The 18,292-nt window shown below is 33.3% G+C and overlaps 1 protein-coding gene and 1 pseudogene across 1 annotated transcript; one reads left to right on the top strand and one right to left on the bottom strand.

The window, feature by feature from the left end:
- LOC107956035 (heat shock cognate 70 kDa protein-like) overlaps nt 1–5,847 on the bottom strand; it is a 30,094-nt pseudogene extending 24,247 nt beyond the window's left edge.
- Nucleotides 5,848–15,441: 9,594 nt separating this feature from the next.
- LOC107956645 (putative ripening-related protein 1) lies at nt 15,442–16,284 on the top strand. Its single transcript, XM_016892232.2, has one exon. It carries the CDS (start codon nt 15,468–15,470, stop codon nt 16,029–16,031), a length of 564 nt encoding a protein of 187 aa, XP_016747721.1. The 5' UTR covers nt 15,442–15,467; the 3' UTR covers nt 16,032–16,284.
- The last annotated feature ends 2,008 nt before the right edge of the window (nt 16,285–18,292 follow it).

The following is an 18,292-nucleotide window of genomic DNA, read 5'->3' as shown; positions in this document are numbered from 1 at the left end:
TTCACAAAGGAAGTTTTGCATATTGCTCTGAAAAGTTCTAAATAATATAGGAACCTGAAACAGGACTATTGTTTAGAACACGCCAATTTTAAAGGTTGGAAATTTGAGAAGGAAGAGTCTAAGTTTGGACTCTCTCTTTGGATTTTGTCGTCAAATGCACTGATTGAACAAAATGACAAGATGTTATGTTAATGACAAAGCTAAATAAATAAGCAAGCAATGATTATCAGGCAATAGGAAGAGGTTACCTCGGAGAAGAGATCCTTCATTTGCACATGAGTACGACACCTTGAGAATGGTGTAGGAAGCTAGAACGATTCAGGTCATGTATCCTCGAATAGTGATAGGAGAAGATTGAGGAAAAGTCACATATTTCTACCCTTGGATTACAGTGGGAGAATGATGGTACAAAATTTAGCACCCCAATGGATTAAACTTCAAGGTTCACAGTAGGGGCAACCTGGCTAAATGTTGCTTCAGAAAAGCCAGTCAAGCAAGAAGGCGTCGTAGCACGTTAGTCACAAAGCCTTAATAAACTTCGAGTAATGACAACCTAAGCGGGATCATTCTCGAAAAAAAATAAAATTTTACATCATGCAGACACCATTCACACATGTCTAGTTAGGAGCATTTGATTCATTTAGATCATGCCATCCTAATCATTAGGCATAATCAGGTTCATTATACAGGTCATCTTCCCTAGAGAACAGATCAATGAAGACATCAGATCCTGCTGACTGCGAAGCAGATCAAAGATAGAAGATCTTGCCTTCCTGCATCGACAACGAAGTAGATCGAAGAATTTCAGATCTTATCTCCCTGAGATTACAGCGGAGCAGATTGAAGCTAGTAATCCTATCTCCCTGAGATTACAGTGGAGCGGATTAAAACCAAGGATCTTATCTCTCTGAAGTTACAGTAGAGTAGATCGCACTAGGTCTTATTCCCCTGAGATTACAGTGGAACAGACCGAAGAATTTCAAATCTTATCTCCCTGAGATTACAGCGGAGCAGATTGAAGCTAGTAATCCTATCTCCCTGAGATTATAATGGAGCGGATTAAAATAAAGGATCTTATCTCTCTGAAGTTATAGTAGAGAAGATCGTATCAGGTCTTATCTCCCTGAGGTTACAGTGGAGTAGACCGAAGAATTTCAGATCTTGTCTCCCTGAGATTACAGCGGAGTAGATCGAAGACACTATCCTATCTCCCCGAGTTTACAGTGGGGCAGATTAAAATAAGGGATCTCATCTCTCTGAAGTTACAGCGGAGTAGATCGCATCAGGTCTTATCTCCCTGAAGTCACAGTGGAGTAGACCAAAGATACAAGTATTATCTCATTGATGTTACGGTGGAGCAGACTAAAACCATAAACTTCATCCCCCTGAAGTTGCTGCAAAGAAGATTGAAGCTACAAATCGTATCTTTCCGAAGTGTAGTGGAGCGGATCGACGCAACAAAACATAGTGGACTGAAACAAAGCTACTTGAAGAAAGGCGTTAAGAGAAATCAAGACTCAACGAGACCGGGTAAATTGGGTCTTTCTTAGTCTTTGCTCTGTTCTCGTTACGCGACAACGAGCAAAGAGGGGCAGCTGTACAGACCAATTTTACCCAGCCCATTTCCAGCAGACCCAAAACCCAACCACCCACCTAAACACTAGCCCAATACCCAAATAACATTACAGGCCCCGGGCAAACCCAAAATAATTAAACTAATCTACCAGCCCAACTAGCAAAACCCGAACAGCCCAATACCCTTCAGCCCAAACCAATGCCCAAGCCCGAAAACCAAAGTCAACTTAGGGTTTCAGTGTCTGAAACCCTAAGCACCGCCTGCCGCAGACCTTTGGTCTTCAGCCGCCACCACCGCGCGTCTGTCACCGCCCCTGTCGTCCGTCAATCATCTACAGGAAACGTACACGCAAGCAGCAAAAAACACAGCAAAAATAGCATAAAAATAGAAGGAAATCGGCTATAAAAGGCCGGATTTTCCCCTTGTATTTTTTTAACCAGATCAATACAGAAGCAAATATAAAAAAACAAAAAACAAAAAAGGTTGACTCCAAATTTTTTCTGTTCTTGCATTTTTTAGTGTTTGTTTTCTACCTTTTCTGTTCTTGCATTTTTGTTTATTTTATTCTATTTTGTTGTTTGCTTGCTACTCTTTTTAATAAAACGGAAAAAGAAGGGAAAGGAAGCACTTACCGGTCTCGAAAGCCGTCGCCGGAGACTTTCGATGTTGGAATCGGACCGAAAAGGAAGTGAAAGATCCCTCCTTTCTTGGCTTTTTCGATCAAGAGAATAGGGCCTCTGATCTAGATCTAAAGTGGGGTCCAAAAGGCGGATCTTTGCCTGGATCCGACTACCGCCTGCGGCGGCGCGGCCGTTCGCCGGTGGTGACCATGGCCGGAGGAGGGAAAGGTTTTAAAAAAGGGAAGGGTTCTGTTTTTTTGTTTTTAAAACAGTGACAGAAATGATTTTTTTAAAAAGATTTGGGTTTTAATAACCATTGCAAAACGGCGCCGTTTAAGCCCCATGACCCGCGCGCGATCCGACCCGCTCCAGGGGGATCCGCGTGCTTTCATGAAATGGGCTATTTGTGCAATAGGTCCCTCCGCTTTTGCAATTTGCTTCAATGTGGTCTTTTGTTTTTCTCAGATTTTGGCCTGTGGATTTTGCTTCTATTCCGGTTTGGTCCTTAGACCAATTGCTGCCCATGGTTGAAACGCAGCGTTTCAGGACGGGGAAATATTTCCCTACAAGTCCTTCACGCTTTAAGCGTGTTTCACTTTGGTCCTGTATTATTCCTTTTGTTTATTTCATATTTAAGCCCCGAAGTTCGTTTAAAGTTTTAATTTAGCCCTTTTGTATTTTGTTTGTTTTCTTATTAAATAATAAATTTGATGTCATACTGTTATCATTAATTATTATTGCTGTTATTTTTTTATTTATATCTTTAAAATTTCAAATTTTATCATATATATATATATGTATATACTTATTTTTGTATTTGTTTTATATTTTATAATTTGTATCTATATATCTATATACATATTTTTTCTAAATATATACACATACTTGTATGTTTTTACATTTTCATATAGTTTTATATACATACATATTCCTACGTACGCATACATACATTTCTATACTTTAAAATTTTAACTTACCTATATATATATTATATGATAATTTTAAAATACGTACATGCATATATTTTTCATATTTTCATAATTTTATGTATATACACTCATGTATATGTTTTATATTTTTATAGTTTTATATATTTTCTTTGTTTGTTTTTATTATTTATTTATTTATTTCATTTCCATTATTATTTTGAATGAATGTTTAACTTTATTCGTTTATATACCTGGTTATTTTAGTATGTTATAGATCTGACTTTTTATTTATTTTATATTGTTACTATTGCTCGTATCATTTTTGGTATTTATCGTAGTTTTGCCATACATAACAACGAAATTTACTTTCACATGTTACTACGACTTTGTGTTTTTATTTCACTCGATATAACTAAATTTGTTTTAAAAAATGGCATTTCGTATTTAGATTCGAGAAGATCGTACCCTAACTCACTGGGTTTCGATTTTCATAATAAATCTAAATACACGAATCTTTTCAAACTTAAGTTTTTAAATGATCTCGGGAATTAAGAAAAGATTGTGTCTTAACTTACTGGGCATGATCCATTTCCTAAACCCGAGATAATAAAATATCTTTAAATAAATAAATTTTGACATTCATTCGCATATCGGAAATTCGAGACATTGTGTCCTAACTTACTGGATATGATGCTTTCTTTCTCGATTAACGTAGAACGTGCTCGTTTTTTCCAAAATTTTCAACTTTTTAATACAAGGATCGTATTTCTAAATTTCTTTAAAGTTTTCAGATTTTCGACATTAAGACATTAAGTAATCAACTAGGCACCAATTTTGGACGTATCGAGGGTGCTAATCCTTCCTCGAGCGTAACCGACTCCCGAACCCGTTTTCTAAATTTCGTGGACCAAAACCGTTGTTTTAATAAAATCAAATTATTTATCAAAAACAACATTTTTCAAGGTGACCCAATCACACCTCAAAAAAGGGATTGGTGGCGACTCCCGTTTCTTTTTTCAAAACCCAAATCGACCCCGTTTTCCATAAAAAAAAAACGGTGTCAACAATAAGCATAGTTCTCAAGTGCATTCTTAGCTTCAACCTTCTTCTTCACTAGTTCATCCTCAGCTCTGTACCTCTCTGCTTCTTGTACCATTCTTTCAATCTCTTCTTTACTTAATCTTCCTTTATCATTAGTGATTGTAATCTTATTTTTCACTCCTGCTGTCTTGTCTTCTGCAGACACATTCAAAATCCCATTTGCATCAATGTCGAAACAAACATTGATTTGCGGCACACCTCTCGGTGCCGGTGGGATACCGGTCAGCTCAAATTTACCGAGCAAGTTGTTGTCTTTAGTTCTTGCCCTTTCACCTTCATACACTTGAATCAAAACCCCCGGTTGATTATCAGCATAAGTAGAAAAAATCTGTTCTTTTTTTGTCGGAATCGTTGTATTCCTCGGAATCAACACCGTCATCACACCGCCGGCAGTTTCAATACCAAGACTAAGAGGTGTAACATCAAGAAGCAAATCTTGTACTTTATCATCCCCTTCGCCACTTAAAATAGCAGCTTGTACAGCAGCACCATAAGCAACTGCTTCATCAGGATTTATACTCTTACAAAGTTCCTTACCATTGAAGAAATCTTGTAAAAGTTGTTGAACTTTAGGAATCCTTGTCGACCCACCGACAAGAACAACCTCGTTAACTTGACTCTTATCAAGTTTAGAATCTTTAAGACATTTCTCAACAGGTTCCATACATTTCCTAAACAAATCCATGTTCAGTTCTTCAAACCTAGCTCTTGTAATAGTGGAATAAAAATCAATACCTTCATATAACGAATCAATTTCAATGGCGGTTTGAGCAGTAGATGACAATGTCCTCTTCGCCCTTTCACAAGCAGTCCTTAGCCGTCTCAACGCCCTTGCATTACTACTAATATCCTTCTTATGCTTCCTTTTAAACTCTTGTAGAAAATGATTCACCAACCTATTATCAAAATCCTCGCCGCCGAGATGAGTATCACCGGCGGTGGCTTTAACTTCAAAAATCCCTTCTTCAATCGTCAACAATGAAACATCAAAAGTACCTCTACCGAGATCAAAGATCAAAACATTTTTTTCACCAGATTTCGAACCTTTCTTATCCAAACCATAAGCAATAGCAGCAGCAGTTGGTTCATTGATGATCCTTAAAACATTTAGTCCAGCAATGGCCCCAGCATCCTTTGTAGCTTGTCTTTGTGAGTCATTGAAATAAGCAGGGACTGTAATAACAGCATTTTTCACAGTTTGACCCAAATAAGCCTCAGCAACCTCCTTCATTTTAGTCAGCACCATTGAAGATATCTCTTCTGCAGCAAACTGTTTCTCTTCACCTTTATAAGTAACCACAATCATTGGCTTATCACCAGGACCAGCAACCACCTTGAATGGCCAATGCTTCATATCGCTTTGCACTGATGGGTCAGTGAACCGACGACCAATGAGACGTTTAGCATCGAACACAGTGTTTGAAGGGTTCATAGCGACTTGGTTCTTGGCTGCATCACCAATGAGCCGCTCGGTGTCAGTGAAGGCTACGTAAGAAGGAGTGGTGCGGTTGCCTTGATCGTTGGCTATTATCTCCACTCGATCATTTTGCCACAACCCAACACAACTGTACGTGATTCCAAGATCAATCCCGATCGCTTTTCCTTCAGCTTTGGCCACCATTGTTGATAAACAAACAGTAGGCACAAGAAGAAACTAAACTGAATGGTTTTGGGAGATTCTTTTTGTGTTGTCAACTTGGGTCTGCTGAATTTTTCCGGTCGAAGAGTTAATGGGGAAGAGGGTGGTATTTTATAGATGAAACAATGGGAATAGGCAAGAAATTAGCAGAGAAATGTAGAAAGTAATAGAGATTTGAAGAAGAAACGAAAGAGGGGAGGATAGGTCAGGGTGATGAAGGTGGAGAATTCTGGATTTACTGCAACCCACCAAGATTGTTTAGTTCCAAAATAAATGTTATGGTTTTTATTTATACTTGATTTGGAGTTAGGGTGGGTTTGGATGGATGATTGGTGCGGTGTGTTTAGCTTACTTTTGTCTCACCTTATAGTATAGCTATAGTATCTAATCTTACCGACACCGTTGTTTTTACACTAAGTGCAAGTAAACATATTGCCCATCCAAACCCACTCTTAGTTTAGGAATGTTTCTCAAAACTTCTTTCGTTGAGAATTTAAAATTTTTAGTTTCTAAAAAGAGTGTTTTTAAGTAAATTTTTAACTTGAGAAAAATACTTTTTCTCTTAAAAAGCAACTTATTTATAAATATTTTTATCTCAAAAGTATTTTTGAAAAGTATTCCTAAACTAGGCCTTCATTTCTCCTTTAAAACTTAAATTTTTAATATTTTACTTTTAAATTTATTAAATTACTATTTTTATTTTTTATCAATCATATGACACTTCATAAGAAGATAACCTAATAAAATTTTTGATAGAAAATACAAAAGATTTTTAAATTAAAAAAACTTAAAATTTAACTTTTCAAGTATAAAAAATAAAGTTTAAATTTTGTTAGAATACAAAGATTAACAACAAATTTAAACATTTTTCTAATAGTCGATTGAGTCTTAGCTCGATTGGCATGAACATTATTGTTAGCATATGAAGATGTAGATTCAAAGTACATTATAGGTTGATGAGGGGCTAGTTGTTGGATCCTTTTTGATGATTTAACTTTATTTTTCGTTGTAAGAAGAAATTCAGGCCCAAGGGGCCATGTCCAAAAGGCCCAACTTTTCTTCTATATTAGCAGTTAGGGTAAATATATATTTTTGTACTTAAATTTGACTTCAAGGTTCAAATTAGTAATCCAATTAGGTATCTAAACCTTTTTAGGATAAACATCAAAATTATTTATGAATACTAATCCAACGTGTAATTTGATACATAAACTTTGAAACAAATTAGCAAAATTAGTAGTTCAACAACTTAACAATTTATATAATGAAAATCAACAATTCAACAATTTATATGCAATAAATTAATAAAAGTAAGTAGTTCAACAATTTATACGCAACAAATTATCAAAATTAGTAGATCAAGTTCATAGAACCAAAATTTGACAAATTAAAGGGACAAACTTCTTAGTTTTCATTAAAGAAAGGGATAAGTCAAAATTAAACAAAAAAGATAAGGGTTTAGGAAATAATTTTTCCTCATTCACTTGCTTAAAATTTAAAAAAATTTAAGCTTAAAATTGGGCAAAATTAGGCAAAAATGTCAGTTTTAAATGAAAATGAGGGAAATAAGCCATTTCTTTTAAATTTTAGGGAAATAAGTTAGTATTTGATATATGTGACCAAAGCACACATGAAAGGACGCATTTTTAGCCGATATGGTAAGAGAGCGAGTGAAAGCACGTCTAGGATGCAATTAAAAAAATCTTTTATAAATTTAGCTGTTAGATAAAAAAGAAAAAAATGACCATTTATTGAAATTTGATGAAATAGAGAAAAGTTTAATAATTTTGTAAAAACCCGAAAATCCTAAGATGACATTTGTAGTTCGTCTGATCTTTTCCATTACAGATTCTTCATGTTACAATAATATCAAGAACCTTGGAAAGAAAAACTTTTAAATCTGATTTGTGAGTCATGTTCGGTCTTTTCCAACATTTTGAAAAATGTTTTATATTTTGTGGTAGAGTTTTTCCATAAAATGAAGATTATATGGAGAGTGTTTCATAGTTAAATTTCAAGCAAAAGATTTGCATTATGAGGAGAAGATTGTTTGTACAGGCCCATTTTGACCTAACCCATTACAACCCATAACCCAAACAAAAACAAAACCTACTCAGGCTGAACTAAGCCTAACCCACCAAAACCAAAGCCCAAATCAACAACCCAATTCAGCCCAATCTACCTAACCCTAGCCAATTTGCAGAAAAAAGAAACAGCAGCCACCCTAGGTGCGCCGCACCTAGGGCCTTCGTCCACCTACCCCCTGCCACCGCCTCTGACCAGCGCCGCACCTGCTCTCTGCCATCGCCCAACTGCTCACCTGCAAACAAGCAAAGAAAACAGCAACAACAACAAAAAAGAAGAAGAGAAATGACAGCATAATAGATTAAAAAGAGAAAGTTGTAAATGGCTATATAAGCCATTCAAACCAAAAAGTAAGGGGTTTTTTTTTTAAAAAAAGAAAACAAATTCAATAAAATTAAAGGAAACAAAGAGGTGATTTTCGTTTTTTCTGCTCTTGAGTTCTTTTTCTTTTTCATTTACTTACTTTTATTTTTATTTTTACTTTATTTTCTGAGTTTTCTTTTAATCTTATTTTTCGAAATATCTATAAACTAACATTTGTTTTATTATTTTCTTTAAAAAAAAAGTCTACAAATACATATACAAAATAAAAAAATCTGACCTTTTGAATTTTCCTGCCACCGTGTACGGTGGTCGACGCGGCGGCGGCACGACGGCGGTGTTGGCCTGATTCTGGGCAGTGCCCAGGGAAAGGGAGAGTTGAGAGAGTATTCTGAAGTTTTTTTTGTGAAAGAGGGGAAAAATGAAGTTTTTAGCAAAATTTTTGAAATTTATAGGGGCATGAAACGGCGCGGTTTTGGCCTAGCCCCAGAACGCCCAAAATGACGCCGTTTAGGAGGCCAACCCGAGATCCGGCCCAGATGCCCCCAGATTCGCGTGTTTTTCTACTGAAGGGCTAATTGCACTTTTAGCCCTTCCCCTTTTTAGTGATTTTTCAATTAAGCGTTTTGTTTTTTTAATTGCACCCGGTAATTTGTTGCGTTTTCATTTTGGTCCTTGATGGAACTGTGCGTTTTGGGAAAACAGGGAATATTTCTAGTTTGGTCCCTCCCAGTTGTTTGCACATCCAATTAGGTCCTATTTTAATTTATTTCAGATTTGACCCCAAATTTTGTGTTAAAATTTCAATTTGATACTTTTTCCGTTATTTTGGTTATTTTATTAACAAATTTATTATTACTATTATTATTATTATTTGTTCATTTATACTTTTTTAAATTTTTGATTTAATTATATATACATATATACATGCATATCTTTGAATTATATATATACATACCTCTATACTTTATATACATTATAATTTACATACGTTGTACATATATTTTTATAATATATATACATATATATCTATGTATGTACATAGTTTTATAACTCATTTAATATATACGTACATACTCATATTTTTTATATTTTATAATTTATCTACATATCTATATATATATCCATATACATTTTTTTCTTTCACGAATACATATATATATCTTTTTATATTTTTATAGTTTTATACATTTTCTTTGTTCATTTCTTCATTTACATTTTCATTATTTAGAATGGATGTTTTAATTTTATTGCTTATATGCTTGTGATTGTATATTATATTAGTTCGTCTCTGTATTTATTTTACTTTGTAGCCTTTGCTTGTATTATTTTAATTACATCATCATTATTGTTATTCCATTACACATATTTTGTTAGAATTGTGTGACCCAAATTCTAAGAGATTGCTTGCAAGTCAAGTTAAACAAAAATATATTTTCTTTCTAGAAGATTTAGTATTTATTAGTATAATATATTTAGCATTTATTAGTATAGTTTATTTGACTTACTAATTTAGCCTATAAATAGGCTCCTTTACAATCTTAGAATTAAGAGACACCCATTAGATTAGAACTCATAACACATTCAGAGAATTTTGTGTTTACGTTTGAGGGTTCTTTGTTTTCAGGTTTTCGGGGTTTAGTTTTTATCTCCATCTTTTGTACTCTTCATTCTTTTGCCATTATAGTAAATTTATCTTTGCCCGTGGTTTTTTATCCTCTTTTGAGGGGTTTTTCCACGTTAAATTTGTGTGTTCATCTTCTCAATTTCTTCTACTATTTTTACTTGTTCGTTGCTTAATCAGGACGATCCTAACAAGTGGTATCAGAGCTAGTTTAACTTTCATAGATCAGCCCGGTCAGAGATGACAGCAATAAGGTTTGAAATTGAGAAGTTCGATGGTGAGACAAATTTCAATCTGTGGCAAGTTCGGATGATGGCAATTCTAGTTCAAAATGGCTTGAAAAAGGTTGTTACAGGGAAAAAGCCTGAGAATCTAAATCAAACAGAATGGGAAGAGCTTGATGAAAAGGCCTTGTCTACAATCCAGTTGTGCCTCGCGAATACAGTATTGCAGGAGGTATTGATGGAGAAGACCTCATTCGCCTTGTGGAAAAGGTTAGAAACTCTTTATGCGACTAAGTCTCTGGCTAACCGTTTAGTGTTGAAACAACGTCTATTTACGTTTCGCATGAACGAAGGTGAGCTTCTTAAAGATCACATCAGTCAATTCATTACTCTTTTAAATGATTTAAAGAACGTTGAGGTTCATATTGACGATGAAGATCAAGCTATGCTATTATTGTGCTCTTTACTCTCTTCATACAAGTCTTTCAGGGAGACCCTGATTTATGGCAGAGACAAACTCTCGTTCGAAGATGTGAAGGGTCATTTGTTGAGTAGAGACAAACTCGATAATGAGTTTGATTTGAATAGCAAAGCAGATAGACAAGCTTCCGTTTTGGTAGCATCAAAGAAACGAGACAAAAGGTGTCGCTATTGCAAAAAGTTAGGTCACGTCAAAGCAGATTGTTATAAACTGCGAAATAAAAGAGCTGCTGAGAGTAACGAGGAAGATGTTGCTGGTGCTAATTTGGTCGATGAAGGCGGTGATGATTTCTTGTTAGTGTCAACGAGCGATAACTCCAAGCTTACGTCTGAGTGGATCCTAGATTCAGGATGTTCTTTCCACATGTGTCCCAATAGAGAATGGTTCTCCACATACAGTTCAGTTGAAGGTGGAGTTGTGCACATGGGAAACGATTCATCTAGTAAAATAATCGGTATTGGTACTGTTAAAATTAGGATACACGATGGGACGATTAGGACACTCTCAGATGTCAGGTATGTACCTGATTTACGAAAGAATCTCATCTCCTTGAGTATTTTAGACTTGAAAGGATGCAGAATCAACATCGAGTCGAGCGACATTAAAGTATCTCGTGGAGCTCTCGTTTTGTTAAAAGGTAAAAGAACCGGCAGTCTTTATATTCTGGAAGGTTCTACAGTGACCGGTGAAATCAGACGTCCCTCGTCCGTTACGGAGTCAAAGTCAACTCTTTTGAAGCGGAGGCAACTTGGTCATAGGAGGGAAAAAGGTATGACTGTTTCGTTGAAGAGAGGTTCTCTTTTGGATGCAGGTTTTGAAAAGTTAGGGCACTGTATTCGTGAAAATGAGACCCGGGTTAGTTTTGATTTGGCAGTGCACAAGTCGAAGGCTAGAAGTCTTCCAGCTTCTAAGCATAGATTCGACTCAGTTAATTCCCTGCATAGTTCAAGATAGGCCCGTGGCGGGTTTTGGCAAAGATGGCATTGAAAGAATTTGTGTCAAGGTGGAGATTATTAGAATTGTGTGACCCAAATTCTAAGAGTTTGCTTGCAAGTCAAGTTAAACAAAAATATATTTTCTTTCTAGAAGATTTAGTATTTATTAGTATAATATATTTAGCATTTATTAGTATAGTTTATTTGACTTACTAATTTAGCCTATAAATAGGCTCCTTTACAATCTTAGAATTAAGAGACACCCATTAGATTAGAACTCATAACACATTCAGAGAATTTTGTGTTTACGTTTGAGGGTTCTTTGTTTTCGGGTTTTCGGGGTTTAGTTTTTATCTCCATCTTTTGTACTCTTCATTCTTTTGCCATTATAGTAAATTTATCTTTGCCCATGGTTTTTTATCCTCTTTTGAGGGGTTTTTCCACGTTAAATTTGTGTGTTCATCTTCTCAATTTCTTCTACTATTTTTACTTGTTCGTTGCTTAATCGGGACGATCCTAACATATTTTTATCTAGATTTCAAAAAAAAAGAAGAAATTTTAAAAATATGAGTAATACTCGGCATTTGGATCTTTGAGAGAATTGAGCCCTAACGTATTGGGTTCCGATTTTCTTCGTTGAATTTAAATAATCGAGATTACTCTTTTAAAAATGATAAAAAGCTCGTTATTGAGAATTCAATACGTTGTGTCCTAACGCATTGGATGTGACACGTTGTTTTCTCGAGATGAGGTTTTTTTCGAAATAAATGCAATATTCAATGTTTAATATTTTGAGAAATTGTGCCCTAATGTATTGGGTTGCGATTTCTTCATTTGATTTAAACAATTGAATATTCTTTTAAACTTTATCACACGAATTTTTTTAAACTCAAGTTTTAAACGATATCGGGAATTAAAAAAGGATCGTGTCCTAACTTACTGGTCGTGATCCTTTTTTTAATCCAAGATAGTTAAATATTTTTCAAATAAGCATTTTTTATTCGCGTTTTGAGAATTCGAAACATTGTGTCCTAACTTACTGGATATGATTCTTTTTCTCGATTAACTTAAAATATGTTACTTTTCCCAAAAATTTTCATTTTAATATAAGGATCGTATTTTTAATTCTTCCAAGTTATCAATTCTCGACATCAAGACATTAACTAATCAACTAGGTACCAATTTTGGGCGTTACGAGGGTGCTAATCCTTCCTCGTACGTAACTGACTCCCGAACCCGTTTTCTGAGTTTTGTGGACCAAAATCGTTGTTTTAATAAAATCAAACCGTTTATTAAAAACAACCACTTTTCGAGGTGATCCAATCACACCTCATAAAAAAGGATTGGTGGCGACTCCCGTTCGTTTCATTTTTCAAAACCCAAGTCGACCCGTTTTTCATCCAAAAAATGGTGTCAACATTGTTGATGTTAAAAATTTGAAATTGAAAAATCAACCCAACAAACTAAATTAGCTCAAGTAAGTAAATTTGGTTGTTGTTTGAATTTGGTTAACAAATATTTCTTACCATCTCCCTAGAAAAGCACGAAAGATGGAATGTGCGTGTTTCAAGTCTCCATTTCTCTAGAAAAGCATTGATAAGTGCAAGCTCCAATGTAGTTCTATCAAGCATATGGGACGCATGTAAGAATCCCGCTTCATTCAATTATTGTCCTATAACATGTGGTGCTCTCGTACTTAAATTGTGGATATATGTTTCAGTAATTCAATCTTCATCCTAATTATATAAACACAAAACTCAACCAAAATACTAAATAAATTTCAACAACTTAATAATAATATTAACAAATATGAAAAATATAAAAAATATTTTTTTACCATTTGTAATTGGACACTGAATATATGTGTGAGATCCAAACTAATAAGTGACGTTAACATTTTTAAAATCTATAACATTTATCAAATTGAATATAATAAATTAATTTAACAATGAAATAGTTTAAAATTTTATAATATTATTAAAATACCACTAAATTAACAATTTATCTGACATAAAAATAATATAATTCAACCCTATAAATAGATGCAAACAACTTAATAAATTTTTTGGTGAAAAAAAACTAATTACATTAAATAATCCTAATCCTATTTATACCTACCTATTAACCTAAAACTTCTCCTAATAAGTGTCTTGACTCCTCACTAGAATTTTTAGACGGATCCCATGTCTGGATAGCAATGTACTGTCTTGCTCAACAAAGCGATATTTTAATAGTTTTCATTATACTTCATGTTAAACCTTGAAAAACAAATAAGTTTCTATTCTTCTATAAGCGCAATGCTATCAAACCAAAAAGAGTAGCCAAGAGAGCCTTACCTCTTGGCAACCACCCACTAATTTTTAAATTTGTCCCCGCCCAATTGAGATGCTACTTGAAAAGAAGTGGGATCTCCAGCTTGTAAGTATGAGAACCTTATGTTACGTGAGATATTTGAGATGCTGAATCAAGACACAAAATTGATTTTGAGAGAGAAAATATTTTAGAATTTATTTAAGAATTTAAATAGAAAATTAAGAGGAAATGAATTTTGAGAATGAAAATAAAATTTGGAATTGATGAAATTAAGTGAGAAAACATTGAAATTAGTTTGGGTATATATAGGGGATTTTAGGGACCTTGGGGAATTTTTTCTACCGTTGCTTTTGATTTTTTTCACTTAAAATTCATTTTGCCGTTGGGCAAATAGTTAAAAATTAATTTGTTTTGCATAGACGCAATGTTATGGGGGTGAAAGCATATCCCATTGGCTTGGAAACGCGTTCAGCAGGGCACGCTTTCACCCACGTAGCACCCTATTCCTCAAAATTAACCTATTTTTTAAAATTTTGTTTAAAAAAAGTGACCTATTTCCTTGTCACTTATAATATGTCGTATATTATTCAACATTGTTGTATTTAGGTCAAAATATAACGTCATTTCTTATAAGTTTGACACTTACAATTTTAAATATTTAATTCTCTTACTTTTTTACAATTTAAAAATTTTAATTTAATAGTTGACGCTGATAAATATTTTTCTGTCAAAATTTGTTATTAATACACCCCTGAAATTTTACTAATTTTATAAACAAGTCATTATGTATGCATGATAAAAAGCAAATTCTAAAAAGAAAATCAACTGTTTCAACAATTGGACTAAAACTTTTAAATAGAAAAAACAAGGGTTAAAATTCAAAATTTACCAAAATATAAGAGCTGTCTATTCACCTAATTTTTAGGTTAATACCTTTCCTATTTGTTTAAAGATTCTTGTAATGGGACATATTGGACTATTAAGAAAAAAATTCAGTTTCAAATTTTAAAGATAATGTTGTTGTGAGGAGTAGTGGCAGAGCTAGGGGGCTGGTAGAGGCCTCAACCCTCTTAAAATGAAACTTTTTTCATTTAAACTTTTTATAATTTATAAAATTTTAAATTAGTAATGGAAAAATTGTATTTTGACCCAAAAAATGAGAAAAAATTAGTTTAATCTTTTTAACAATTATAAAGATATAAACTACTAAAATAAAAAAATTATACTTTTATTATCGTAAAATATATACAATTTAATTTTGTCTCCCAAAATGAAGAAGAGCAATCACCAATCCTAATATGAACAATAAAATAGATATAAAGGATATCTTAGTTCCAAAAAGAAAAGTTTATGGCTAACCTTGAGAAATATATAAAAGATGCTTACGGCTCTCTACAATGATTTTAAACAGAAGCTGAGATGCTCTATCTCCCAACATTGTTATGATTCCAACCACGCAATTATGGAAAAATTTAACCTTTTGTGTCACATTGTTCACCTTCTTCCGATACTTTCAATAAAATTACTTTAAAAATGTGAGGGCTGCTTTTCTATATAAACCCCCACATCTTCATGTTCTTTGGCACCAATCAACAAAGATTTAACAAAAGAAATTCAATATGAATATTTTCAAGGGATTTCCCACTATTTTCCTTTTCATTTGCTTTGTTTTAATTATTGCAGATTGTTTCATGGTTGAAGCAGATACTTGCAAACCCAGTGGCAAGCTGAGAGGGAAAAAGCCTCCGCCAGGGCAATGCGATTCTAATTGTTGTGAAGACGGAAAGTTTTATACAACGTATAAATGTTCACCGCCTGTGTCGAGCCATACAAAAGGAAAATTGACAATTAACAGCTTTGCAGCTGGTGGGGAAGGTGGAGGACCGTCGGAATGCGACAACCGTTACCACTCGGATGATGAACCTGTGGTGGCACTTTCGACCGGGTGGTTTAACAATAAAAAGAGGTGTTCGAAGTATATAACAATCCATGGAAATGGAAAAAGTGTGAAGGCTAGGGTTGTGGATGAATGTGATTCTGCGAAGGGATGTGATTCGGAGCATGGTTATGAGCCTCCTTGTCCCAACAACATTGTCGATGCCTCGAAAGCAGTCTGGAAAGCTCTTGGAGTTCCTGAAAACGACTGGGGCTTAATGAATATCTATTGGTCAGATGCCAATTGATTTTTTAATCATATTTTTAATTTCCATTTGCAATTGAATAAAGATTTAAGATGTGATTTGGGTTAATGTTAAAATCAACACTAATGTAAAAGTCATACAACATACGTTGTATGTTTGATAATATGTTAAAAGCAATAATACTATGTCCTGGAAGTCCAAAGTGTCACAAATTTATCCTAATTTCATGTTCCAATGATTGGTATTTTGAAGTTGAAAGTATAAAGCAATAAAGTCACTGATGAATGTGATTTTACGATGGGATGTCATTTGAAATATGATTATTAGTCTCCTTGTCTTAACAACACTATTGATGTTTTGAAAGCAATTTAAAAGGCTTTTGAATATTTACTGATCGGATATTGATTGATCTCTTCAATTATATTTTTAATGTCTATATGTATTAAAATAAATTTTTCTTGTGTGTTTTAAGTTAAATTAATATTAATGTAAGAGTCGTCCACTGTATGCTTTCTATAATGTTAAAGCATTAAGGTAAATTGCACCAAATATTCTCAAACTATCTTTCAGATTTTAAATTGATTTTTAAACATTCAAACATTTTAATTGAGTCCTCAAAATATTTGTATTGTCTCAATTATGTTCTTCCCATAAGCTTAGTTTTCACTATATTGGTATTAAATATCGATTTGGATCTAACAAGGAGTATTTTTAAAATATGTAGATCAAGATATCAATACTTATGTAATTACCTTATGGACAATTTTGATTTGACTAGATATATGCTTAGTCAGATTCTAATCTTATCTTTTTCACCTTCTTATAATTTAAAACATAATTGCAAGTTTAAACACAGAAAACAAGATTACAGCCTTGTTACTTAGAGCCATGACTACTTTACGGAAGTTGTGGATTTAGTTTCCGTACTTTTATTTGATTAATTTTAGTCCTTAATTTTTTTGAATTAGTGAATTTTAGTTTCTGTATTTTTTCAAAATTTGAAAGTTTAGTTTTGGTTCAAATAGTAACAGTTAAATCCATTTAGTTAAGTTCAATTACTAGTCCTAAACCATGCGTATAGTTGTAGATTCAGTCCATTTTATCCAATTAAATCATTGTAAGCCCCCATAATTTTATGAATTTTGAAATTTCAGTCTTAACGCAAATAACAGTTGGTAATTCATTAACTGCATTTTTAGTGAGTAATACATGGACGTAATAAGCTCACATGATAATACACATATAATAATGGCGCATCATGACTTATTTGCCCCTCTAACTTTACCAAAAAAGTCATTTGTCTTCCATTTAATTTTTCGCCTCTTTTAACTCTTAAACTTGCAATGTTTGTCAAATCATCTCAAAATGGATGGAAAAACTAACATCTACTAACTTTGCAAACGTGGCATATACGTGGATTGCCATGCAGATGCCATGTTAACAATTAATTGTTTTTAAAATATAAAAATTCAAAAAAGTATAAAAATATTAAAATATATATTTTTAATATTTTTAATTTTTAAAAATTAATTAATTGCTAATGTGGCATACATGTGGACTTCCATTTCGATGCCACGTCAGCAAAGTTAACAAACATTAACTTTTTCATCCAAACATTGCAAGTTCAATGACTAAAAGAGGTGAAAAATTAAATAGAGAGTTAAAATGTCCTTTTTGGAAAGTTGGAGGGACAAATAAGTCATTATGCCTAATAAATTTAACAATTATTAAATAGAGGCTGAAATAGTTTATTCCAACATAATAATAAATTTAGGTTTTAACGTTTACATTTTTTTATTAAATTATAAAAATAAAAAAAATAAATCAAAACCATAAAAGTTCATAAAAATTCAAAAATATAATCATGAAGTACATGTAAATTGCCATACAGACTGCTATGTTTAAAAAAAATTAACATTTTAGTCAGTATTTCCATTAAAAAAACATCAATTCGACTATTTTTTTCAAAAGGTTGATGGTTAAAATTGACACATTTTCAAATGTCAAGGGCCAAATTTAGGTAAAAGAAGAAGAAGAAAAAGAACCAAATTAATAGAAAATGTAAACATTAATGACTAAATTTCAGATTATGCCTTTATTTTCCAACACATATTGCTTTGTCCAATGATGATTTTTTGATGTTTTAACTTTGCTACATAAATGTGGCAAATTTTAACCTTTTGTGACACATTGTTTACCTTCTTCCAATACTTTTTATAAAATTGTGAGGGCTGATCTCTATATAAACCCTCCACATCGTCATGTTCTTTGGCACCAATCAACAAAGAGTTAACAAAAGAAAT

The sequence above is a fragment of the Gossypium hirsutum genome, chromosome D12, assembly GCF_007990345.1.
Source record: "Gossypium hirsutum isolate 1008001.06 chromosome D12, Gossypium_hirsutum_v2.1, whole genome shotgun sequence".
NCBI lineage: Eukaryota > Viridiplantae > Streptophyta > Magnoliopsida > Malvales > Malvaceae > Gossypium > Gossypium hirsutum.
This window is presented reverse-complemented; position numbering and strand designations above follow the sequence as displayed.

What these genes read in the sequence shown, in the direction of transcription:
- LOC107956645 (XM_016892232.2), top strand. Translation starts at nt 15,468, where the DNA reads ATGAATATTTTCAAGGGATTTCCCACTATTTTCCTTTTCATTTGCTTT.